This window comes from Lepus europaeus, chromosome X, assembly GCF_033115175.1.
Source record: "Lepus europaeus isolate LE1 chromosome X, mLepTim1.pri, whole genome shotgun sequence".
Lineage (NCBI taxonomy): Eukaryota > Metazoa > Chordata > Mammalia > Lagomorpha > Leporidae > Lepus > Lepus europaeus.
The window spans coordinates 22,952,164-22,978,995 of NC_084850.1; the positions used below are offsets into that span (position 1 = coordinate 22,952,164).

The 26,832-nt window shown below is 45.8% G+C and overlaps 1 protein-coding gene across 2 annotated transcripts in view; it reads left to right on the forward strand.

Annotated features, from left to right (window-relative positions):
• The window catches only part of GPC4 (glypican 4), a 122,793-nt gene extending 104,368 nt beyond the window's left edge, over positions 1-18,425 (forward strand). The window contains exons 4-10 of one of the 2 annotated variants that reach the window (XM_062183632.1): positions 8,223-8,388; positions 13,063-13,193; positions 13,286-13,432; positions 14,214-14,350; positions 14,436-14,498; positions 15,637-15,812; positions 15,916-18,425. In XM_062183632.1, coding sequence (XP_062039616.1) covers positions 8,223-8,388; positions 13,063-13,193; positions 13,286-13,432; positions 14,214-14,350; positions 14,436-14,498; positions 15,637-15,812; positions 15,916-16,118 — 1,023 coding nt within the window. In that variant the 3' untranslated portion in view covers positions 16,119-18,425. The remainder of the gene's footprint in view (positions 1-8,222; positions 8,389-13,062; positions 13,194-13,285; positions 13,433-14,213; positions 14,351-14,435; positions 14,499-15,636; positions 15,813-15,915) is intronic. The other variant, XM_062183633.1, reaches the window with a different exon arrangement.
• The last annotated feature ends 8,407 nt before the right edge of the window (positions 18,426-26,832 follow it).

The following is a 26,832-nucleotide window of genomic DNA, read 5'->3' on the forward strand; positions in this document are numbered from 1 at the left end:
TTGGCTTCGTTAAAAAAAAAAAAGATTGCTGCAACAAATATGTTAGAAGCTGGAATCAACTGAAAGCATGGAGACTGCCATCACTGTGTAATGTGGCTTAAGGCTCATTCTAAATTACTAAAATGAAGTCCAGGCTGCATGAAGAGTTCTCTAGCATTTTTTTTCTTTTCTTTTTTTTTTCAGGCTGCTTGCAGTAGTTTTTAATGTGGTGACTGGAAAATGCAGGTTATTGAGTAGAAAGTCCCAATCTCTATGCAAAGAGTCTGCAGAGGTGGAAATGTCTCTGTGAAGGCTTTCTGTGTGAGATTCAGCATGCAGATGTCCTGTGAAATGTACATCCTAGGAAAAGTAGGATGAGTCTATTTTAAAAAACCTTAACAAGTTAAATAAGTCTTAATAAGTTTAAGAGGATATGAGGATTCTTCTCCCACCTAGTGACTTTTACATGATGCATAGAGTGGATCCTAAAAGTTCATGCAAGATGCATATTATGAAGAAACTATAGTTCAAAAAAAGTTTTCACTTAACATTTAAATTCCATTTTGCATGAGCTTTTTTAAGTACTTTGAAGTAAAACTTAATTTGGAAATTAGGCATAGTAAGAGGTGAATAATAACAAGTAATAAAAGAGCAATGGTTAACAATACTGTAATACAATCACCAGTAGCACTGCTCTTGCACTTTGGTGCCATCATTAATTAAAATGAAGGTTACTGGGACGCCTGCACTGCAATAGCGTGACAGTCACAGTCAGTCTCACTCTAGTAACCAAGGTGGCTACCGAGTAGCTGATGGAATGGTAGTACATACAGTATGGATATACTGGACAAAGGGATGATTCACTGTCCTTTGCTAGATGGAGCAAAACAGTATAAGATTTCATCACACTCCTCAGAGCAGTGCACTGGAATTTTCCATTTGACATTTTTGAATGTTGGTTGACCACAGGTAATGGAAACCTACAATGAGGATCTACTGTATATTTTTCTTACCACTCCTGTAGCATATTGCACATGGTACTGACTCAGTGACTGTTGTTTTGTTAAACCACATGTCATCTCATGCAAGTGTCTATTATGACGCTGCTCCATGAAGAACACTTACATCCTAAATACCCTCCAGAAAAAAAAAACTAATTAATTTGGTCAGTAAGATTTTTTTTTAAGATTTATTTATTTATTTGAAAATCAGAGTTACACACAGAGAGAAGGAGAGGCAGAGAGAGAGAGGTCTTCCATTCGCTGGTTCATTCCCCAATTGGCTGCAATGGCCGGAGCTGAGCTGATCTGAAGCCAAGAGCTTCTTCCAGGTCTCCCATGTGGGTGCAGGGGCCCAAGCACTTGGGCCATCTTCTATTGCTTTCCCAGGCCATAGCAGAGAGCTGGATCAGAAGTGGAACAGCCAGGACTTGAACCGGTGACCATATGGGATGCCAGCACTGCAGGCAGAGGCTTTGCCCACTATGCCGTAACACTGGCCCCAGGTCAGTAAGCTTTGAAAACTACAGATTGTCCTTAGAAGACATCTAGCTCCACAGCTCAGTGTTCACTGTGTGTAGGGAGACTATTCTAGGTCTGGGAAATGTGGAGAAGGACCAGACCCATGTGCTGGCCTCAATGTACCCATAACATGTTACTCAAAAGAAGTCACTTAGGGGCCGGCGCCATGGCTCACTTGGTTAATCCTTCGCCTTGCGGTGCCGACATCCCATATGGGCACCGGGTTCTGGTCCTGGTTGCTCCTCTTCCAGTCCAGTTCTCTGCTGTGACCCGGGAAGGTAGTGGAGGATGGCCCAAGTGCTTGGGCCCCTGCAAGGTCGGCGTAGTTCCAGCCGTAACAGCCATTTGGGGAATGAACGAACGGAGGGATGACCTTTCTCTCTCATTCTCTCTGTCTATAACTCTACCTGTCAAATAAATAAAAACTAAAAAAAAAAAAAAAGAAGTCACTTAGATACACATCGAAGAAGTCAAGCACACCTGCTCTAGAACCAAACTACCTGGGTTCAAATTTTTGCCAGTTATTTGTGCAAATCCCTTAATCTGTTTGGGCTTCTGTTTCCTCATCTAAGCCTTAAAAGTTAAGTGTGAAGTATTAGAGCAGAGTTGGGCATGTACTGAGTACACTGTACATGTATGTTATAAATCGATAAGATCCAATAAAAGCCATCAGTAGTAACTCAGGTTATGGAACAGAATATTTTTCTCTTTAATTTTTTTAAAAGCTTTATTTATTTGTCAGAGTTACAGAGAGGCAGAGGCAGAGAGGGGGGGGGGTCTTCCATCCACTGATTCACTCCTCAGATGGCTGCAATGGCTGGAGTGGTGCTGAATTGAAGCCAGGAGCCAGGAGCTTCTTCCAGGTCTCCCACGTGGGTGCAGAGGCCCAAGGACTTGGGCCATCTTCTACTGCTCTCCCAGGCCACAGCAGAGAGCTGGATGGGAAGTGGAACGGCTGGGACTCGAACCAGCACCCATATGGGATGCCAGCACTTCAGGCGGTGGCTTTACCTGCCGCACCACAGCGCTGGCCCTTCTCTTGAATCTTGACACCAAGGCCCTTGTTACTGTGAAACTATAAGAACTAACTGTGCATTTCTCTCTCACACACCATTAAACCAACGTTTGTGTTCAAAGAGGTAAGGGAAGTATATGTAAGTCTTCCTTTTTTGATTCTGTCTTCAAGTGATATTGAGAAATAATGATTAAATCTTTTTTAACTTTTAAAATTTTTTATTTATTTATTTGAGAGGCAGAGTTATAGAAACAGAGAAGTAGAGAGAGAGAAAGAGAAGGAGAGAGAGAAAGAGAGAGGTCTTCCACCTACTGGCTCACTCCTCAAATGGCCGCAACAACTGGAGCTGTGCCGATCTGAAGCCAGGAGCTTCTTCCAGGTCTCCCACATGGGGGACCCAAGTGCAGGGGGACCTAAGCAGTTGGGCCATCTTCCACTGCTTTCCCAGGCAATAAGCAGAGAGCTGGATTGGAACAGGAGCAGTCTCAATTCAAACCAGCACCCATATGGGATGCTTGGCACCACAGGTGGAGGCTTAGCCCACTAAGCAACAGCACCACCTTGCGCCATGCTGATCTTGAAAAGAGGTCTGGGGGCCGGCGCTGTGGTGCAGCGGGTTAACACCCTGGCCTGAAGTGCCGGCATCCCATATGGGCGCCTGTTCTAGTCCTGGCTGCTCCACTTCCCATCCAGCTCTCTGCTATGGCCTGGGAAAGCAGTAGAAGATGGCCCAAGTCCTTGGGCCCCTGCACCCACATGGGAGACCTGGAAGAAGCTCATGGCTCCTGGCTTCGGATCGGTGTAGCTCTGGCCGTTGTGGCCAATTGGGGAGTGAACCAGCGGATGTAAGATCTCTCTCTCTCTCTCTATCTCTTTCTCTTTCTGCCTTTCCTTCTCTCTCTATGTAACTCTGACTTTCGAATAAATAAATAAATCTTTTAAAAAAAAAGGTCTGAAAAGGTGACTTTTGTACAAGCAGTCATAATGCTCTCGCTTACTCCTATCCAGGCCCCAAGGCTCATCAGATCCTTCTAAACTGAAGAAAAACATATCAAATATTAGCCCACAGCTGGCACCCAAAGTAACAAATTGAACACTTTAAGTGTTCATACTTACGGTATGCCATGCCATAAAGAACAAATATGTAACTAAAGATCAAAGGAAAACCTAGATGCATAGTTACCCTTTTTTTGTTTTTTACTTTTTGACAGGCAGAGTGGCTAGTGAGAGAGAGAGGCAGAGAGAAAGGTCTTCCTTTTGCCATTGGTTCACCCTCCAATGGCCGCCGCGGCTGGCGCGCTGCCTCCGGCGCACTGCGCTGTTCCAAAGGCAGGAGCCAGGTGCTTATCCTGGTCTCCCATGGGGTGCAGGACCCAAGCACTTGGGCCATCCTCCACTGCACTCCCGGGCCACAGCAGAGAGCTGGCCTGGAAGAGTGGCAACCGGGACAGAATCCGGCGCCCCAACCGGGACCAGAACCCGGTGTGCCGGCGCCACTAGATGGAGGATTAGCCTGTTGAGCCACGGCACCGGCCATAGTTACCCTTTTTTAATGATTTGCAGTGTGGCATGATTTACCACTTGGGCTTTGGCCTTCCAGAGTAAATCTAATTCTGTAACTTTTGGGGGACTCAAAAGAAGTAATTGCTTTTTGTAAAGGTTTATTTATTTATTTGAAAGACAGAATTACAGAGAGAGAGATCTTCCATTTGCTGGTTCACTCCCCAAGTGGCCACAATGGCCGGGGCTGTGCCATTCCAAAGACAGGAGCCAGGAATTTCTTCCGGGTCTGCCATATGGGTGCCAGGGCCCAAGCGCTTGGGCCATTCTCCACTCCTTTCCCAGGCACATTAGCAGGGAGATGGATCAGAAGTGGAGCAGCCAGGACTCGAACAAGCACCCATATGGGATGCTGGCACTGTAGGCAGCAGCTTTACCCACTACATCACAATGCCAGACCCAGAAGAAATTGATTTTATGGCTACCAAGGGGTAGAATGTGAGTGAAGTTAAACATTTCTGTTCAAAATGAATAAAGGCCGAGAACAAGGTATGACTTAGTCAACTGTCACATTTGCTTATGAGTGAAAGGTTGATCCTTGGTCAGGTGGAGAGATCATTGGGAGCTTGTGAAGGAGACCTAGCACTGCCTGGTATTTTGCCATGGGGAACAAGAGCTAGCCTTGGGTCAGAGATCAGAAGGTAGAGCTAGTTCTTGGCGTTCTGGGTCTCCCGTCCAGAGCTTGGTCAGGGCAGTGGGGGTGGGGCCCCAAAGCTTGTGATGTGCTCGCATTATTGACCCTTTCCTCTGGAGTATGAGGCATGGAGGGGATTCCCGTCTTTACAGGTCACATGACTGTTAAAATCCTTGCCTTTCTACCATGGTCTCATTCCACACAAGGGATTTGCTTCCTAGGTTCTGCGTTCCCTTCATGTGAAATGATGCATGGTGGTCTGATGAGTGGCTGTGAGATGAAAGACAGATTTTGTCCAACTTTGGTATTTCATGTGCCTTTTCTCATCGCACTTTTCTTATAATTTCTGCATCTCTTTTTCACTTCTGGTATTATTTAGTGTCTCCGTAGCATGTTCGAGCTGCGTTCCTTGTGATCATTTTAGCAGTTACACAACAAATCATGTGCAGAGCCTGAGCCAGTACTTAGCCAAAGAATGAAATGGAAAAACTCTGCCAAACCAAGCTGCATAATCTTCCTGAACAAAACTCTACTGTGTCATTTAGTTCGGTCTCTGTAAAGCTTGAGCCTCCATCATCAGCATGTTATAGGGGAGGGTACTACAAGGTCTGCTGTACACATCATTTGGACTTGCAATTGAATTAAAAATACAATGAACTGCTTTCTAGAGTTATTAAACCACGAAAAAGGACTTATTTGAAAAAAAAGGCATTTTTTTAAATTGTATTTATTTGAGAGGTAGAGTTAGAGAGAAAGGTCTTCCACCCGCTGGTTCACTGCCCAGATGGCCGCAATAGCCAGAGCTGCACCGATCCGAAGCCAGGAGCTTCTTCCCTGTCTCCCACGTGGGTGCAGGGGCCCAAGCACTTGGGCCACCTTCTACTGCTTTCCCAGGCCATAGCAGAGAGCTGGATCAGAAGAGGAGTAGTGGGGACTCAAATGGGCGCCCATATGGGATGCCAGTGCCACAGGCAGAGGCTTAGCCTACTATGCCACAGTGTCGGCCCCTTTTTTTCTTTATAAAGACTTACTTGAAAGGCAGAGAAATGGGAGGGGAGAGGGAAGAGGGGAGAGGGGAAAGAGGGGATGGGAGAGGGAGAGGGAGGGAGGGAGGGGGAGAGAGAGAGAGAGAGAGAGAGAGAGAGAGAGAGAGAGAATCTTCCATCCACTCTTTCACTCCCCAAATGGCTGCAACAGCTGGGGCCAGGACAGGTCAAAGTCAAAAGCCAGGAGCTTCTTCCAGGTCTCCCACATTGGCAGCACTTGGGTCGTCCTCTGCCGCTTTCACAGACAGATGAGCAGGGAGCTGGATTGGAAGTGGAGCAGCCAGGACTCAAACCGGCACCCATGTGGGATGCCAGTACTGCAAGTAGTAGCTTAACCCACTGTGCCACGAAGCTAGCCCCACCCCAGCATTCTTATCTCTTAACTGAGAGTGGAACTCCATGATCTCTAAGGTCCCTTCTAGTTCGAAGATTTCCATGATGCTGGGAATCTTGAGCTACCTCCCCTCTCCAGGCCCGTTTGCTCATCTGTAAAATGAGAGGTGGACAATCTGTGACTTTAAAGGAATGAATTTTTAGCTATCCTGAAGGGCCATTCCTCCAGGGTATTTGTTAGCCAAGATTTTACTGTACATTAATACATAGTTAAAAGGACTAATTGAATGCCTAGGAAAACATTTGGGACTGGTTAAAACTGTGGAAAAATCCGAATTCTTTGTAGGGAACATTGACTTGAGTGTATACAAGTACCATCTTGTTGTTGCATGTTTAGGCTACAGGTCTGTTTGAGATTGGGGGGGGGGGAGAGAAACACATGCAAGGGATAGGAGTCTGGCAGTGTTAAGTTCTTCTCCTGACAGTACTAATCTGTTTCTGGTCCTAAGGGAACTGTTGATAAATGGTACCCAAAGTAACACTCCGAAGCAGGTGAAGTTCATTGCTAGGCTGTCCCACATCCCAGAATTTGTTCCCTGCGGTGGTATTTGCTTTCAAAATTTCAGTTTGCAGAACTGGTTGGTACTGGTAGAGACGAACACACTAATCCTCTGATACTGATTTTGAAGGAGGAGGGTAGGGCCAGACAGAATGAGGAGTCAAAAACTTTTAGTTAGCTGTTCTTTCTAAGCATTGATGGAAATGAGCGACAAGATGTAAATCAGCACTTCTGCACCCAAACAAGTTCACCTGAATGAACTACAAAGATGAAACTAAGTTCTACTTCACTGCAGAGGACGCCCAACCCAATCTGACTCTGGCACTGTTTTCATCCTTGGTACCTCCCTTCCTCATGGGCTTTTATTTTTTAAAGTTCTAAGTTTATTTTCATTTTATTGGAATAGCAGAGAGACAGGGAGAGCTTCCATCTGCTGGTTTACTCCCCAAATGCCTGCAACAGCCAGGGTTGGGGTAGGCTGAAGCCAGAAGCTCCGAACTTAATCTGCGTCTCCCGCATAGGTGGCAGGAACTTAAGTACTTAGGCCATCTCCTGCTGCCTCTCAGGGTACACGTTAGTAGGAAGCTGGGATTGAAATTGGACTCCAACCAGGCACACTGATGTCAGATGTAGGTGTCTGAAGTGGCATCCTAATTGCTGCACCAAACTCCTACCCACTTCATGAGCTTTTAGTAATAACCCCCGTGTGACCTGCCGTACAGTGTCTCAGTTTCTGCCTGGTGTTCAAACCACTCTAAATTCTGGCCACACACACATGCCTATGCATCCAGCATGGTTTCCCACAATTCCTGAACCCTCTTCTGAGATGCTACTCTGATAGATTTTATTCGTTACATCCCTCCCTACCTGGGATCTTCTCCCTTTACTTCTCCAGTTAAATCCAACCTCATCTTCCAAAATGTAACTGAAGCACCACCTCTTCCATCCAGTGTTCCCTAGGTACTCCATGCTTTAACTGCTTCAGTCCCTGAAAGTCCTTCACATACTCCCAAGTTCAATATGACTCATACTCTGCCTTGTAGAATCCACCCATTAGTGTTGTCTTATGCATAGCTCTTGGCATAGAACAGAGTGCCCAGTAGGTGCCCTTCTACCTCTTGATTGGGGCGCTAAGGTTCCAAGGGCAGGCCTACAGTCAGTGTGGTCCCCCATGGTTGGCAGGTAAGGGTAGCCTTCACTACTGTATCTCATAGCTGATCCGTTTGTGAAAGGACTTCGAAATGACTGAGTGTGTATGAGAGACAGACAGTCACACCCTGAGAAGGAGTGACGTGGAAGAGGTACGAGAGTTTGCAGGCTGGGAGATACTGACTGTCCTAAGGTCCTGCAGTGTTCATCACCTCCTTCGTCTCCCCAGTGCGCACCTTCCCGTCTCTTGATTTTGATCTAGTTCACTTCTCCAGGATGCCGGCTGATCAGTGGTCAGTGATGACTCATTTTTACGTTCAGTTCATGGTCAAGCCTTCAATGTCAACCTGATGGACTTGAATTTCTGTGTCTGTTTTAACCCCACTACTACTGTCTTATTTTTCTTCTTCTTCTTCTTGCACATTAGGTAAATCCCACAGCACAGTGTACCCAGGCCCTGTTGAAGATGAGCTATTGCTCCCACTGCCGGGGGTTGGTGACCGTGAAGCCCTGTTACAACTACTGCTCGAACATCATGAGAGGCTGTTTGGCCAACCAAGGGGATCTCGAACTTGAGTGGAACAATTTCATAGGTGAGCTCTAGTGACTGACGTATTGGTATCGCTGGAGATTGCTCCACTTCCGGCCACAAGGAACGTTATAATTGCTAACTATGAGCTTTCGGTTCATTTCAATGTTAGTAGTTTAGTGTTTGCCAGCAATTGGTGGCATTTCTGAAGATACTACATACAGTGACTAACAAATTTCAATAGCAAGAAAGTGCCTTTTGGATATTTTTCCCCAAAGGTCAGTTTTAGTTATGTGTCATAGACTTGTTTCCGCATAAATGCAGGAACACAGCCCTCAGGGAGCTGTGAAAGTGGCTTTGAAAACGTTATATCTGTTACTTTGCAACCAAATCTTCGGCAGACTGGCCAGATACCCATCTGTTATTTGGATCAGGTGCAAGCCGATTGTGGCAGTTCAGGAGTTCTGTTTCTCTAGAGGATTTAGCCCAAGTTGGCTGCCCCAGGAAGAATGGCAGGAATGTGGCCCTGAAAATCCTGCATGTACCCTCCACCTAGAAGAACATGACTGCAACTGAGACAGCAATGTTAAGTGGAGTGGCCAGTTTCAGAGACACTGGATTGTGACTTGGGGGACAGGACAAATTAGGGCTAATGTAAATGTCCAGCCATCAGCTTCCTTGATGCCGTCTTAGTGCATCTAATTGCTCCTGAAATGTCAGTGAGCACTGTTGAAGCTCCTAGTGCTGGGTGTCCACAGAACTGTGCACACATACTAACAGCTCACACAAATTCCCGTGTCCCCCTGCCCCAGTCACATTTGCATAATTGCAGAATTTGAGTGTCTTTATAAGCACCTATTTTTCACTTATTTGTCCACATCATGGGAACATGCATGCAATTTGCTGGCCTGTTTTTTTTTTTTTTAACGTGTTGGGGGGGTTGTTGGGGAATGCTTTTTAGTCTGCATGAGAGCTAATTACCATATTAACTCTGTTTGAAAGTGCATCAATAAATTGGCTCCAACAGATTCTTGAGAACACTGACACAGGGGGGAAAAAAAGATGTGAATATTAAGCACTTCAGCACAATTGTAGCCTAAATAGCTCAAAGCTAGAAGACCTGAAAAAAAAAAATCTTTTGCACACAGCAAAGCAGAATCCCATGAAAGAGAAAGCATAAGACCAGCAAAGACACACAGGCACAAATGGCACATCATGCTCCGAATGAAGCCAGGGGAGGAACTGTTGTTCACAATTTATTTCTCATGGAAGTAAAAGTCCGTGACATTTCCAGATCAAAACTTGATGGGTTTTTTTTTTTTCCCCTTTCTCTCTCTCTTTCTAATCCTCCCCTCATCTCCACACCCAAATGTCAAGTTTGCAATTCACTTCTGCTAAAGAGAGGTTTCATAGAGTTGGTGACAGCCTTTTTTCACTTTTCCCTGTGATATACACTGTCTCCAGGCAAAGGAGTAGCATTTGCCATACAGTACCCGAAATGTGCCAGTGATGTCATTTTGCCAGCTTTCCTGTGAAGACCTCCGAAATAAAATACAGAGGAACATGTACCCCTTGAACTCTTTGTTATTCTAATGTTTCCAGCAGAAACTATCACTGAGGTCCTTGGTTCTTGTATTAAAATACTAATTCTTCTACCTATTTTCTCAGGAGTTTACAGCTCCATGTAAACCAGATCCATACTCTGGCTTGCTTCATTAATGTTTGCAGCCATTTACTCAAAAACAAGGACTTTGGTTGCGGTTATCGTTTGCATTGTGTGCTTTTAAAATTACATTTGTTGTTCTGCAGAAACAAAATTAAAACCAAGTGGAAATTGATAGGATTTCTGAATCGATTTTCCCCAGTTATTTTAAATGATACTTTTTGGAGGGATGAGGTTATATAATTGTATCTAAACTTCTTTTTTAATGGGTATGCTAGTCTTTATTTCTGATAAGCTGATATAAAAGGCTAGCTGTAATAGACATTGTTAATCTCCAGTGCTTTTTCATGAATTTTTCACAAGGGTTTAATTAATCTGCTCTGTGGTTGTAGAATTCAGTCCCAATTTACATGCCTCTGCTGTAAATTCTTTTTTTTTTCCTTGTCCTTTTTTTAGTTTCTTTGCAAGGAGTTTTTCTTTCCCTTTAAATGACTGCAGTTAATGAATGGTCAAGGGCTTTCTTTCCCCCCTTCTTTAAATCAGATCTTGGGGTTAAGTCGGGAAACTGCCTTTTGTTCTTCCAGTCAGGTCGCGAGGCTGAAGATGTGGGTTTCTGATTATTGGCGGCACAAAGCAGAAGGAGTCGCTTTCCCTAGTGAGAAGGGAAGGCTTTGTTGCTGAGGGCAGTGGGGAGCCACTCAATGCCAGTGCTGAAACCCTGCTGGAGGACTGGGCCTTAGAGACCGAGATGGCTTTTCCAAGTCCGCCTCCTTGCTGCTGCGCCCGCCCGGGGCCTCTCTTCACTGTATCCGCGGATCGCCACGAATCCTCCCCTTTTGGCAAACGTGGAAACCTGTTTGCTCTTCATCTGGAAGGACCCCAGAAAGTTAAAACACCTCGGAACTCAGCTCTAGAAGAGGCTGGTCCTATGAAACCTTCCGTTCAAAAACACGAGGCTACTTCAAAAAGTGTATTAGAAAAGAGAATTAAAAGGTAAGTTTATTTGGGCGCAAAAATGTCTGAAACCCATGCATAGTTTTACCATAATCCATTTTTTTCCATGCGTTTTTTGGAAGTTCCTATTATGCATGGATTTCCAGTTTGTTGCACCAAATAAACTTACCTTTTAATCCTATTTTCCACAGAGTTACTGCAGTTTCCTCATAAACCAACCTCCCCACCTCCTAACCCCTCCCAAAAAAGTATCTGGAGAATCCACGTTACTCTCAGGTGCAGCTTCTTCTCCATCACATGCTGTGGCTGCGTTAACGTTCATCTGCCTCATCACCGACCCTATTCGTGCCACGTGTTGCTGCCAGTGGGCTTTTAGTCGAGGACCTGAAAACCAAAACAGCAAAGCCAGCATCCTTGCCTTCGGCTTGGATGGAAGAGGAGGAACGACTGATAGCCAATCCTAGACTTCTGCTGGGGTTAGAGGCAGCCTGGGCTCCCGGGGCCCTGGGCTGCAGGCAGCATGCATCCTTGGTCGCATTCTTGAGCCGTGCAACACGCAACGCCATGGCACCGGCCCCAACAAAGGCCCAGCCTCGCTCTCCATTCCCAGGCCCTTGTGGATGGCGGGCCAGCTCACAGTTTACAAAGACGCCAAACAGCCAGAAGAATTGGGGTTTATGTTTCCTTTCAGTCTTTCACAAACACATTAGTGATCTGGCCTTTCCTGGCCGCTAGGGGAATAAGTAGTTAGAAAATGGAGTGGTTTTTTTTTTTTTCTTGTTTAAACCTCTGCATTTTAGATGTTTATTATCTGTCTATTCATAATATTTTTATTTGGAGTGAGCAATTTCTTCTCGGCTTACGGAGGAATGTGTTTTCCGTACGTGGCCGCCTGATGCTTTGACAATGATGAACACATTGAAGTTGTGCTCCACTTGTTTACAAAAGTCTCCTTTCGCTAGCACATCAAAAGCATTTTTTTCTCTCCTCTAGTACAATGGTATATTCATGCTGTCAGCCTTTACTTAGAAGTTAGGAGCGTCACTTTATTGGCGCTTACCACAATGCAATCTGAAACTTCATTTGTTATTACTTTCAAAAAAAATTGCATTTCACGGAAATCTAGTTGGGGTTTTGTGACATCGGGATTGTGGTTTAGAGAAATGACCCCAGGCCTGAAAATGTTGTGTAGCATTTGTTCTAGGTTGAAGGTGAAAGGTTGATGACCAAATTGGGTTGCATTGATATGCTGATGTCCAGTGTCCTTTCCACTGGGGAGCTTAGGTGGACGCTCAGCTGGGAGCTAGCAGTCGGCTGTGTTCTTTGAGGAGAACACAGTCTTAGATGAAGCAGCCCTCCTTTCTAGTGGCTGACCGTGGCCTAGCTGAAGGTGGCAGATAATGTATATCTGGTTTGTTCCCCCAGTATACCTTAAGTCACTAGTGTGTAAAGGGGAGAAAACAGCTTGAAAACGTTGCTGCTTGTCATTAACGGATCACTCTTTTTCTCATTGGGGGATTTCGTTTTCAGGTTCTTCTAATTTTGCACAATAGGCATCAGGCATAAATACTAATCTTCATAATCCCAACACACACGTATGGCAAGAAAACACGTACAGCATAGTCTGTGCAAAGTTGCATGATTTGCAAAGTCATTAGAATTCCTAGGGACACTTTCATTTGTATTTTCCAAGAAAGAAAACAGTTGGTAGGCCAGGATTTTCACAGCTTTGTGTTTTTGACTCTGCTAAGTGGAACCTGAGACGAAAAGATTCTAGGGAAGTCTCTGGGAGAAGCGGCGTGTTATTCTGCCTCCAGCCTCCTACGTTGACAGCCGCTGGCACAGGATGGAAGCACAATGGAAGATTCCTGGTTGGGGTTCCTTGCTGTAGAACAAAGCCCTCGTCTGGCAGTTTGACACATCAGAGGGCCAGTGGTACCTGGTGACTAAATGCAGCCTGGGCAGTGTAGCTAGCCAGGAAAGCATGACTGCATTAGGATGCTTGCCTCCCCTCGCCCCACGCAGGACGCCAAGAGAATCAAAGTGCCACACTGCTTACCCCAGGCCGAACTAATGGTTTCCTTTTTCTGCTGTGTTGCCCTTGTGCAAACCTCCTGTTAGACGCGATGCTCATGGTGGCGGAAAGGCTGGAGGGTCCTTTCAACATTGAATCCGTCATGGATCCCATCGACGTGAAGATCTCCGATGCTATTATGAACATGCAGGAGAACAGCGTGCAAGTGTCACAAAAGGTAACAGAGGCCGACTCCGGGAAGGCGAGCTGGAAGCGTCCTCTGCCCCGTGACGTCACTTCCCCTCCTGACCGCGCTTACTCTGATGGCAGGTGTTCCAGGGATGTGGACCGCCCAAGCCCCTCCCAGCCGGACGAATCTCTCGGTCCATCTCTGAAAGTACCTTCAGTGCTCGTTTCCGGCCCTATCACCCCGAGGAACGCCCCACCACAGCAGCTGGCACTAGTTTGGACCGCCTGGTAAGCACATTGGCAGGAACGGCTGTGTTTAATGAAGCAGAACTGAAAATGAACTGTTAGTTGGAAGGCTTGCAAGCCTGGGTCTTTCAGGTGTAACTTTTTGAGTAAATTGTACATGGATGGCAGTAAATCCACCATGCTCATTTTGTAGCTCAGAAAGTTCTTACACAGGCAAGGACATGCAATGCACAAGCTGTGGCCTGAAAATGTCCCTTTAGCTCTGTATTGAGCATCTACTATGTGCCTATGCTAGGAACAAGAGGAGGCTCAGGAATCAGGCAGATCCTGGTTCTCCAGAGGCCCCCCACAGAGGGAGAGCAGCAGACATTTGAAGCTCACCAGCACAAAGTGATGGACGCTCGGGTGGGAGAGGAGTAGGGGAACACGGGCAAAGGGCGGCGTGCTACACAAATGTCATGTGCAGAGCAGGGAGCCTGGGGAGGCGGGGCTGGCTGGGGTGGACGAGCAGGCACGGGCAGGCTGCTCAGCGCGGATACTGTGTGAGCACAGCCCCCACTGTGACAGCCTTGGGAGAAGCCGCTGTGTCTTGTCGCTGTGTGTACGGGGCACGGAACCTGCTGGGCCCAGATGGTCATGGCAGTGCAGAGACAGAGCTTGCATTTCTGGCCTAGGTCTCCATGGGATTGCCATCCTTGTCTCTTCTGACTACAATGAGTTGCCTGTCACCCTGGAGAGACTGATGCACAGATGTCCAAGAGGCACATCTGTAGGCCGTTCGGTGTTGTTTTGCAGAGGTCGTTGAAAACGTTTTCTTCATTAGGTTACCGATGTCAAGGAGAAGCTGAAACAGGCCAAGAAGTTCTGGTCGTCTCTCCCTAGCAACGTTTGCAACGATGAAAGGATGGCTGCGGGAAATGGCAACGAAGAGGACTGCTGGAACGGAAAAGGCAAAAGCAGGTGAGCTGTGGCTGAGCCCATGTGCCCTCTCTCTCCCACCCTGGCTTCCCAGCAGGCCTTCAGCAAGGCTGTTCTCCGTTGGCAGGGCAAGCACTGGCAACCCTTCTGGACCCGACGCGACAAACGGAAGGCCTCTAGACGTTCTTAGGTATGGGCTGTGCAGCAGTTGGAGCAGCCACCTGGTTTGACAGTAGTTGGGATGTGCCAGGAGTGTCATTATTTTCAAAATATTTAATGCCTGTGGCCCTTTGCCCAGTGAGCAGGCCCCATAAAGTACTAGTCATCAGAAGTCACCATTCTCTGACTTGATGCTGTCCTGTGTCCCTCCCTTCCCTACTCAGGAACTTAAATAAGTGCCCGTTCGGAGTGGGAGTACTTGACTTTGACCCCCAGCTTCCACAAAAGGGACAGTTTTACAAAAGATCATGATCAGATTGGAGAAATAGGACATATAGCCAGAAGAAAAGGTTAGCATTTATCAGGAATTAAAGAACTTCTCTCTGGGGCCAGCATGGTGGAATGGCAGGTTAAGCGGCTACCTGCAGTGCCACCATCCTATAGGAGCACCAGGTAGTCTTGGCTATTCCACTTCCAATCCAGCTCTCTGCTAATGGCCTGGGAAGGCAGTAGAGGATGGCCAAGTGCTTGGGCCCCCACCACCCACGTGGGAGACCCAGATGAAGCATCTAACTCCCAGCTTCAGCCTGGTCCAGCCCCAGCCATTTGTGAGAGTGAACAAGCAGTTGAAGATTCTCTCTCCTTCTCTCCCTCTGTCTCCCTTGTTCTCTATAACTCTGCCTTCTGAATAAATACGTAATTTAAAAAAAACCTGCCAGTTAGGGGCCAGCACTGTGGTATTGCAAGTAAAGCCACCACCTGCAGTGTCAGCATTCCCTGTGGGTGCCAGTTCAAGTCCTGGCTGCTCCACTTCTGATCCAGCTGCCTGCTATGGCCTGGGAAAACAGAGGAAGATGACCTAAGTGCTTGTCTCCTTGCACCCGCGTGGAAGACCTGGAAGAAGCTCCTGGCTTCTGGCATCGGATCATTGCAGCTCCAACCATTGTGACCATTTAGGGAGTGAACCAGTGGATGGAAGATCTCTCTCTCTCTCTCTCTCTCTCTCTCTCTGCCTCTGTAACTCCGCCTTTCAAATCAATAAATACATCTTTAAAAAGTGTCATTTAATTGTGCTCAGTGGAAAGACTAGAATCTAGCAGAAATCTCTGGTGATGGTCTCTTACTTTGTGCTTTACAGAACATTTTCATGGGGTCATTTCTCATTTCAGGTACCTGTTTGCAGTGACAGGAAATGGATTAGCCAACCAGGGCAATAACCCAGAAGTCCAGGTCGACACAAGCAAACCAGACATACTGATCCTCCGCCAGATCATGGCTCTTCGGGTCATGACCAGTAAAATGAAGAATGCTTACAATGGGAATGATGTGGACTTCTTTGATATAAGTACGTGTTTGTGATTTTAAAGTCCATTTTTTTCTTTTATGCCTCATGATGAGAACAAATGGAATGAAACCTCTGTTCCGTGTTTTGTTTTGTTTTTTAATAGGCGATGAGAGCAGTGGAGAAGGCAGTGGAAGTGGATGTGAGTACCAGCAGTGCCTTTCGGAGTTTGAGTACAATGCCACTGACCACGCTGGGAAGAGTGCCCACGACAAAGCCGACAGTGCTGGTGCCCGTCCCGGGGTGCAGCCCTACCTCCTCGCGGTCTTCTGCATCGTGTTCCTGGTTGTGCAGAGAGAGTGGAGATAATTTTGCAAACTTTGAGCAAAAGCGTTCATCATCAGAAATTTCAAAAGGCACCGGTTATCACTTTTCTACCATCCTAGTGACTTTGCTTTTTACATGAATGGACAACGATGTACAGTTTTTACTATGTGGCCACTGGTTTAAAAAATGCTGACTGTATTTTCATTCAGTTTTTGGGGCAAAGGGGATTTGTACGTTCTGTTGGTTCCTGCTACCCCAGAATCATGTTAAACGTGGCTAACAGTGTAGGTACAGAACTGTAGTTAGTTGTGCATTTGTGATTTTATCACTATTGTTTGTTTGTTCTTTTCTCATTTTGTTTGTGGGTTTTTTTTTTAATTCCAATTACGATCTCACCTTGTTTCTTACAAGAAAACCAGGGTCCTTTCTTGGCATGTAACATGTACGTATTTCTGAAATATTAAATAGCTGTACAGAAGCAGGTTTTATTTATCATGTTATCTTATTAAAAGAAAAAGCCCAACAAGCAGTAAAATTTCCATTTATCCCTGTTATTTTAGTTGCCTTATGTGGACACAAGTGGAGGTGATTTGGGATTTTTCTATTATTGTTAGGAGAGAACGTGAAGGTACAAGTAGGCTTCGGAGCCACCTGTCAGATTGTATGCGAGCATCAGCACAAGAAGGAGGGTATACTTCGTGTACAGTTGGTGATTGGAAGAGACTGCAGACTCCCCATTTTTGTTAATATTATATAAGCTAAGAGCACATATGGATCTGTTTCTTAAAGCCCACTTGTCCTTAAAGTGTAACCCATTTCCAAGAAGATTCTTGATATAGTGTCACTTGAAAGATGCTTAAAGTATTCAAGAGATCCCACTTATCACCTGTTCACAGTTGGGTGTGGAGGTGGTTTTTTTTTTTTTTTTTCCAATTTTAACCAGGCAAATTAGCACGCCACTAACTGAGTGTGCCAGTTTGCACAGCCACACTGCCCCTCTTTGAATTTCTATCCCAGTGGCGGCAGCAAGCGGCCAACCATTTCATTTGGTCCCCCTTGTTCCAGTGGTCCAGATGTCAGGCCCAGCCAGATCCAGGGAGCCATCTGGGAGCTAGCCAGAACCGGGGTACAGCCTGGGCTCAGGGAATAGCTGTCAATACTCCAGTGAAGTTTCTGTCTGTGCATGTGTATTTGCATTTCTTTTTGGATCCCAGTTTTTTTGTCTTAAGAGAGTGTAAGGTGTCTTATCTGAGTCCTTTCTTGCCCAACCCCCTCTGAGAAAGCAAAGGACTTGCAGTGGTTCGCAGCTGTGTGCTACCCATTGCAGCGAAGGAGCCCATTTGGGGGAGAACTAGTTGTCCAGAGTTTTCATGTGTTATGTTGTTGAGGGTGGGGGCGGGAGTTAGGGGAGTAGGTAGAACCAAGAAGAGCACATCATAGTGGTGATCCTTAGCCACATGGGTGAACTGGCAAAGGCCGTATCTGTTGTTTCAGGCCAAAGATTGACAACTGCCTTGGCCCCTTGGGGACCCTTTCCTTGTGTTCTTACCAAATGACAGCTCACAGAAGCATGAGAATGTAACAGATCACTTTAAAGGAGGTTCCCACACGTCTTCAGAAAGACTGCAGTTCTGCAAGTCTCTTCCTGCTTTGGACAGTCATTGAGATCCCATTGAGTTCTAGAGAACCAGAAACCCACAGAGAGGTTGTTTGTGTTATTGTTCAATCCTCAGTTGTAAGAGTAATTCTCTATTTTTATATTGAAACATAATTACTTGATAGCTCAGGGTCTACATTTCATTCAACTTTTTACACCAAATTCTGCAGAATGGTCAAAATGGCTTATCTGGGGCTGTTGTAAACAGAGGCTGAATTTTATTAGAAGTAGCCAGTTATTTATTAAAGCATGATGTTAATAAAATAGGCATATTCTGGCTGATGTGTGTTTTTTTTTTAAACAAATCACAGAAGACATCAAATTGAAAAGGAACTCCATTTTATGTATGAGGAAAAAATAGATTGTAAATAGCTAGGCTGCCTTGTGAGAACTTGGAAAATGTGCTGATACTTAGTAACTACCTCAGTTGTGAGGAATTTCCTTTTTAGCGTAGACTGCTATTACTTTTACTTGGTAGAAAGGATTCTGGTCTCCAAAATATGGCTCCAAGAGTTATCCCCATAGACCTTGTTAGATTGTTTTTAATTTAAAACCTTGAACTCCGCCCAGCTGTTTTCTCTCAGTCAAGTTCCCTAAACCAATAACATTTTCTGAATTAAATAGTCTTGAAGGTTCTCCTGGACTCTTACTGAGTTATTTTCTCTCTTTGCATTTTTTCTGTTACCGTTTATTATTTAAATTGTCTCTCGCTTTTGAACTTGAACTCTGAAATAAACAAATCATAGATTTTTCCATTCAGGTCTGACTGGGTAACTCTTGGCCTCTAACCAGCTGGCAGGCTTACTCCCATCCCCCCAAAAAGGAGAAAAGGCAAATTGAGTATTTGCAAACCTTGAGAGTTTGGAGTATGAGGTAGAAGAAAAGCCTTGTTAGGAGAAGACATGACTTTTCCAAACTGATTAACATGTGAAGGAGTTGTGTTTTACAGTCATTTGTAAATTATGTTTGTTTCAAGCCCTCAACCCACTCTGTACCTTAAGCAAAAATTTTTACATCACTTGGGTTATATTTTATTTCAAAACTAGTGATTATTAGTTAGGGAGTGTGTGTGTGCGTGTGTGTGCGCGTGTGCCCATCTACTGCTTCAGTCCTTAAATGGCCACAATAGCCAGGGCTGGGCCAGGGCCAAACCCAAGAGCCAGGAACTCAATCGAGATCTCCCCCATAGGTGGCAGGAACCCAGATCCTTGGCTCATCACTACTGCCCCCAGGATCCACATGAGCAAGAAGCGGCAGTCAGGAGCTAGATGAGAGAATCGAACCCAGGTACTTTTATGTGGAATGAAGATGTCCTAATAACCATGGAAGTCCGAAGGCCTACCCCAGACACCTACCATTTTGATAAGAGCAAAAAGGTGCAGGGATGAGACCCAGCTCCACTGCCAATTCCAGCTTAAGAGTTACACAGAGAGAGGAGAAGCAGAGAGAGAGAGAGAGAGGTGTCTTCCATCCGATGGTTCACTCCCCAATTGGCTTCAACGGCCGGAGCTGCACCGATCCAAAGCTTTCTTCTGAGTCCCCCATGCAGGTGCAGGGGCCCAAGGACCTGGGACACCTTCCACCGCTATCCCAGGCCACAGCAGAGAGCTGGATGGGAAGTGGATCAGCCGGGTCTCAAACTGGTGCCCATATGGGATGCCGGCACTTCAGGCCAGGGCATTAACCCATTGCACCACAGCACCAGCCCTTGGCCTGTTTCTGACCATTGCAGGTATTTGGGGAGTAAGCCCATCTCTCTCTCTCTCTCTCTCTCTCTCTCTCTCTCTCTCTCTCACTCTGGCTTTCAAATAAGTTACATAATTTTAAACAGATCTAGATGAGGTAGTTTTCCAAGAAACGTTGAGTAGAGTGAGCAGCAGTTCGGCATTATACTCTTGTAGTCCCAGAGTATGCCATTAGGATGCTCTGTGTTAAGCTTCATGTTTGGTAGTATATTTTCTTATCATTTTCAGTGTAGACAATGGCCAAAGCAACTGGGAAGATCTTAGAACACAGCACATTAATACCACTCCTAATTCTTTGGAGTGGTTCTGAGTAGCTCCTTTGACCTGAAATTTACTCGTTCTATTAACATGAAGTGTTCTTAATGCTTTCTCAAGCTTAGGGTGGAGATAAAACTATTAGGAAAATGAGTAAGTTGATTCTGGTTACTTTCATGAATTATGTCCCATTATTTGAGTCATTAGAATATGCAAATAATTGCCCCAAGTTCATTTTTCATCTGAAGTTTAAGTTTTATAGACTTCTAAGTGGATCATTAACCAGTTAACTACATTAATCCATTTGTTACCACGAGTGTTCATGTGTAGAATTAAATTCACTCTACTGTTGACATTTCTTAAGAAATATTAGGGATTCTGAGAAAAAGCCGAGTGTTGTCAGAAAGAATGAGGTCTTCATGCATCAAGTCCCTCCAGGTAAAAGTTGATGAAAGATGACAAGTGTGGCTAAAGAGTAAAGACAAAGGTATGTGTGATGGCCCAAGCAGGGTTTGAATGATCCTGTTCTGTTGTCTTTGGGCAAACTTTTTGCAACAGCTCCCTTGCGCCTCTGTGTTACAGTTAATTCTTGTTTCATATATAATAGGATTAGAAGATTGTGTGTGTGTGTTTGTGTGTGTGTACACAGACATATACACAGGTTTATTTACTGTGTATTTTTTCAACTTAATTCTTAGTGGATCTCTCCATGTCACATGGTATTTGGAGATGCAAACTGATTTTAATAATAGCCTACAGGGGAATATAATTAGAAAGCTATGTCTTCTACCAAGAAAAAAAAGTACATAGAAAATACATTCCAGGGTCCAAATAGAATTTCGTAGATTTGCCACTGCCTACGAGTTGCTTTTCTGTGTCACCATAGGTCACCTAAAGCTGACTATAACCCGCTGTTCCTAGTGACTCACTGCACTGGACATTTTAGTGGCAAGGTGGCCACATGAAGAATAATCTCAGTGGGTAATTTTTGAATACGCGTATTAGGATCCCAACCATCTTTTCAGTGCATTTATCTTTAAAGGTCTTTAGTGCCCTTGCTCTCACCTCTCTTTTTTAAATGTAGTGAAAAATGGTTTTTATTTTGCTATTTTACTTCTGAGTACTTTGCAACAAGCTCTGGCTGCAGCATCGAACTGTCATTTAGACATATTTACTGGGAAAAGAAAAAAAAAGTTATTTTGTGCTTATTCACCTGTAGTAACCTGACCAAGAAGTGAATTTGGGAGAACCTATGTGCCTGGCGCTAAGCCTCAGCCACATCGATTACCCCACACAAATCCTGCAACATAGACATCACTCCATTTTGTAGATGAGTCAAAGGACAAAGAAGTTAGGGAACTTGTCCAAGGGTTACATATAGCATGAGAAGTGCAGGAGCCAGATTGGAAGGAGAAATTAGTCTGCCATCAGAACTTGTTCATTTCAAGTGCTACTTTTGCTTTGACTTCCACTTTGCCTTTATTCCACATTGAATTTTAGGAAAGGACGATGCTTGTCCTGAAGAAAGATCAGGTCAATGGTCATGAAAGATATCTGAGTCTTTGTCTTTTAAGTAAAGTGAAAATCAATAAATTGAAGGGGATGAGAATTTGGCTCAGCAGTTAAGATGCCACTTGGTTTGCCTACATCCCATGTCAGCGTGCCTCGCTCAAGTCCCAGCTCTGCTTCTAATCCAGCTTCTTGCTAATGTGCACCCTGGGAGGCAGCAGGTGATAGCTCTGGTAGATGCACCCCTGCCACCCGTGCAGGAGACTTGGATGAAGTTCTAGGCTTCTGACTTCAACCTGGCCCACTCTTGAGTGTTCTGAGTGTTTGCAGAGTGAATCAGAAGATAAGAGATCTGTCTTCATCTGTCTCTGCCTTTCAAGTAAAGTGAAAATAAGTACATGGAAATTGAATGGTCGTGGAAGGCCTTATTTGCTTTGATTAACCTTAGTATGCGTGAAGAATACAATTCTGTGTGTGTGTGGTTTCTCCCTCTTTTTTAAATTGACACATGTTACTTGTACATATTTGGGGGTATAGTGTCTTGATACATGTATACAATGTGTAATGATTAAATCAGGGTAGTTAATATTTTTCATTTCCTCAAATATATTTTTAAATGTCCTATTTTTAAAATTAATTTTATCTACTTGAAATGCAGAGTGCCAGGGAGGGAGAGGGAGAGAGAGAGAGAGAGAGATTTCACCTGCTGGTTCACTTCCCAAATGCCTGCTGCATCAAGTCCAAACCTAGGGGCTTCGAACTCCATCTGTGGGAGACTGGCAGGGGCCCAAGCACTGGAGCCATCACCTGCTGCCTCCCAGGATGCATTGGCAGGGAGTTGGATCAGAAGTGGAAGAGCTGGGTCACAAACCTGCACTCCAATATGAGACACAGGCATTGCAATTAGCAGTTTAACCCAGATGCACCACCACCTCCGCCCCAATGGCCTCAAGCATTTATCATTCCTATGTGTTGGGGACCCTTGTACTCTTGTACTTATTTTGAAATAAAAATTACTATAGACTACAGTTACCCAACGGCGCCATACAACACCAGAACTAGCTCTTTCTGCTTAGCTGTTTTGGCCCCCATTATCTAGAACTCTGTACCCCTTCTTGGTCTCCAGTGACCACTAGTCCACTCTCTTCTTTCATGAGATCAGCCATTTTAGCTTCCATAAATAAGTGAGAGTATGTGATATTTGTCTTTCTCTGCCTTATTTCAATTCACATAATGTCCTCAAGTTCCACCCACATTTGCAATGACAGAATGTTGGAGGGTAAACAGGTTTCTAAACCCACTCCACTGGTTCCTGGCTCCGGGAATTTTGCCATAGAGTGGAGGTGATAGTGCAAGGGAACTAGGTGGCACTGATGTCCCAGATCTTGAAGCATCACTAATAACTCAAGCGACCCTGCCCTCCTCGCAAGGACAGACCCTGTGGGAGAGGGTTCTGGGAAGACTTGACTTGGTGAACGCTTAAGCAACTGCAGCCTGTTGAGGAAATGGTTTACCTAGGCAAGGGAAGTCTGTTTGAGGATCAGCGGGGCCCAGGGAACATAACCCGGGCTTCTTCAAGAGCTCTTGACAAGATTGCATCTGAAAAGCTCCAGTCGGGTCAGAGATTGAGGCAGTGCTGTAGATGAGCAGTATAACCATCGATTTCTCCTGCTGAGCTTGCCCTAGTGCACTTTAGAAAAGATGTCATTTAAAGGCAAGTCTGGAGCTTTAGGGAGAAGGTGTTTGCCTTGCCATTTCCTACCCAGAGGAGGAACCCCAAGCTCTTATTGATGGTTTCCTGAACACACACGTCCTAGCCTGCCCACCAGGCAGTGCATGCCGCACAAAATGGGAAAAGTCTTGATCCAGGGGTGCCCCAGCCTGTAGTGTTAGGCCTTCACCTTGATACAACATCCAGAAGAAAAGCAACAAGATTTGCAAGTGACGCCTCCCTAGTCTGCCAAATGGAACTTCAAGGAGACGAATCACAAATCTTCATGAAGGCGCATCACCAACTTAGTAGACAAATAGAATTGAAAGATTCGTTAATTTTGGTGCAAAAATATTTTTTTGAAATCCATGCATTTTTTTTTCATAATGTGCACTTCCATGAAGGCTGAAGAATGAGGAGGGCTGTGGGAAGGGTGAATTCCTGGAGCTGAAAGCTAACGGCTCTCTTGGAATGAGTAAAGGGTCCATTTTGAACAAAGAGGAGTTCCGTAAGCAGTGACGTAATAAAGAAGCTGGAATGCATGGTGATCAGTTGATGTGAACAACACTTTTGGACTGAAAAAGTGAACCAGTGGTGGGGAGGGGAGGGAGACAGTGGCTGAGGTGGTTGTGGGAGATTGGTAATAATTACTTCTTTTTTTTAAGATGTTATTTATTTTTATTTAAGAGGTAGAGTTACAGACAGTGAGAGGGAGAGACAGAGAGAAAGGTCTTCCATCTGTTGGTTTACTCCCCAGATGGCCACAATGGCCAGAGCTGTGCTGATCTGAAGCCAGGAGCCAGGAGCTTCTTCCCAGGCCATAGCAGAGCTGGATCAGAAGTGGAGCAGCCAGGACTAGAACCAGCACCCATATAGGATGCCAGCACCGCAGGCGGAGGATTAACCTGCGCCATGGCGCCGGCCCCAATAATTATTTCTTGAACTTGCCCTTGCATCGGCCTGCACATGTGGGAGGGCCGGATGGACCTCTGTTGCCCCATATTGCAGTTTATCTCCTAAGTGCCCTTTTGGAGAAACATAGCTTATGTCCAACCCAAGAGATGGAAGGTTGTTGTGTTATTGAAACAGAGACTCCATAGATGACGCGCCCAGGGAGACCAGCCTTGGTGTAGCTGAGATCTGGCTCTGGATGCGTGGGCCTCCAAAACCACATGACTCTGAGGCAGTGATGGAAGTTATGACATGTCTGGCCCTGGTTTCTGCACGAGAGGAGACGAAGGAGCATGTAAGACGGATCTCCACCCTCAGGAAGCCCGTCGTTTCACATGCCAAGGAACGCGTAAGCTCTCAGCTGCAATGCACATGGGAATGGTCCGCGTGACTTTTTGGTAGAGGCACGACTCAGCTGGCTTGGTAGGTGGGAAGAGGGAGTTCCCTCAGAACTCATCATTAGTTCGTATGATTCCTTGAGTGCTACAGGGTGCCTCACACACTCGATAGAGCACTGGCTGGCCTGCAATTGCAGGAATAAAACAGGGAGGAGGGTCTTAGTGTCATCTGAGGACGGTCATGGGATGGGTGTAGGGGGAGGAGGCAGAAAGGAAATATGTCAAATAACAGAGGTGAAAGATGTCTTACTATGAAACTGAAGAAGAATGGCGTTGGAGCCTTATGTCCTCAGAAGCCAAGCAAGGCCACTTAAAATTCAAGCAGGCAGGCTGTAATGCAAATTCTTGAGTAGGATGTGATAGGATGCACAGGATAATGGTGAACCAGGTGGGAGCACCTGACATGGGTTTTCTGGCATCATCTTTGGGCTTGACAAGGTGCTCAATACTGTATTCTGCAACCCGAGGGAGTTCTACTCCTGTATACCCTAGGCTCCCCGAAGCAATATTTTATTTAAAATTTTTATTTTATTTATTTGAAAGGCAGTGAGAGAGAGAGAGAGAGAGAGAGAGAATCTTCCATCTGCTGGGTCACTCCCCAAATAGTTGTAATGGTCAGGGCTGGGCCAGGCAAAAACCAGGAGCAAGGAACTCTATCTGGGTCTCCCTCGTGGGTTGCAGGGGCCCAAGTACTTGATTCATAATCTGCTGCTTTCCCAGGTACACTAGCAGGAGCTGGTTTGGAAGTGGAACAGTTGGGACTTTAGCCAGTGCTCTGCTAAATAATGGGATGCTGGAGTCACAGGTGGTAACTTAACTTACTGCACCACAATGGCAGCCCCACCCCAAGACAATGTTGATTTGGTCCATTCTGGTGAAAAAAACTCCAGTTCTACACAAGTGATACTTCTTGGAGGTCCAGGTTCAGAATACAGTGACATACATGACAAGTGATCGTCCATATCTACCACCCCATCACATATGTGAATTTTGGCCATTTACATGCAACCAAACATTTGGGTAATGCTTCCTTCTCCTGCTGTAGCCCTGCCCCAGAGACATTTCAGGGATCTCAGACATCCTAGGCTACTCTGTGTCAGGCTCTGGCCTCCTGCCCCTGGGCTTTGCTTGCCCAGACCTCCTATAGGGGAGAAACTGTTTAGGCATTAGGCAGCCAGCTAGTGGGATGAGGTTAAAGGAGGAACTCCTCTGATGAGAGAGTAGAAGGGACAGAGCCCTAGTTGCTTGCCTCCCTGGACCCCAAGTGGCTGTCAGGTGATCACTCAGATACCCTAGGTCATAGTTGGAAAACTACAAAGCTGCTGCTTGACTTCTCTCTGGGCTTTTCTCTTAAATGAGGTCAATCCCTACCCTCTCTACTGTATAGGGTGGTTATGAGGACGTAGTAGGGGGATGCACGCACCAATACTTGGAGAGCTGGCAAGCACAGCACTGTGCCAAGCTGCGGAGTGTCCATCAAGGGACTAGGGTGCCAGGGAGCCATCTAGAGAAGGGCTATTTTACAATGCCTTGCTCAGCAGGCTTCATGGCCAGTTTAGGCCCATAGATGAGGGATGACTGCTTTTCTGAGACCTGGCCCCTGGGCCCCATCTCCTGCAGTGGGCAGAGACTGGAGCCTAGGCAGGAAGAAACCACCACTGTAGGCACTGTGAATCGGGCCCTGGCTCATCCTATGGAGTACACACTGTAAACGTTTAGAACAGAGCTGGCCTGAGAGAGTTGTGTCTCTGTACAGCTGTCATTGCCAAGTGATACCAGGAAGACTACATTCAGATTATATCTTCGTTGCTGAGATTTTTATAAACAATAAGATGGAACTGTAAAGCCTGGCTCTTTCTAGCAGGAAAAGATTCTAAACCTCTAAGAACGAGGTGTTCCAATTTGGGGATTCCAAAGAGGAAATGCTTCCAATGATCCCTTTACTCTGCCCTTTCACCTTCCTTTATCCTAACACACGCCTCGTTCTACTCTTCTCTCTCAGCGCAACCAGGGAAAAAGAATCCCACACATGAAGCCTCTTTGCTCAAAGGCAGCCAAGACAATCAGGCAGTTGCCCAGCTCATACCCCATTCCTCCTGCCAACTTCCTGCCAGACTCCAAGGTCCCCGGGGAGATGCTGGGTCCTTTGAAAAGGAAACTCCTTCTCTCCTGGTCACATCACAAAGCTACACCCCTTCTTGTTCCATGGTCTACAGGGAGCAGGCAGAAATCTATGCAGAGGTGTTTCCCAGCACCCCATTTCCATCTGCTCTTCTTGAAAGATTCCAAAGTGGTCTTGGAAGGGCAGAGGATGAATGGGGGGCAGGGCTCATGCCAACCAAAGAACCATTATGACTCTTTGGGCACTTTGTGTATGTCCTCTTAGACTGGTCCTTGGATCTCCAGTGTTCTGAACAGGGAAGGCTTTGGCAAAAGTGAATACAAGAGGGTCCGGCGCTATGGCATAGCGGGTAAAGGCCACCGCCTGCAGTGCCGGCATCCCATGTGGGCACCAGTTCAAGAACCGGCT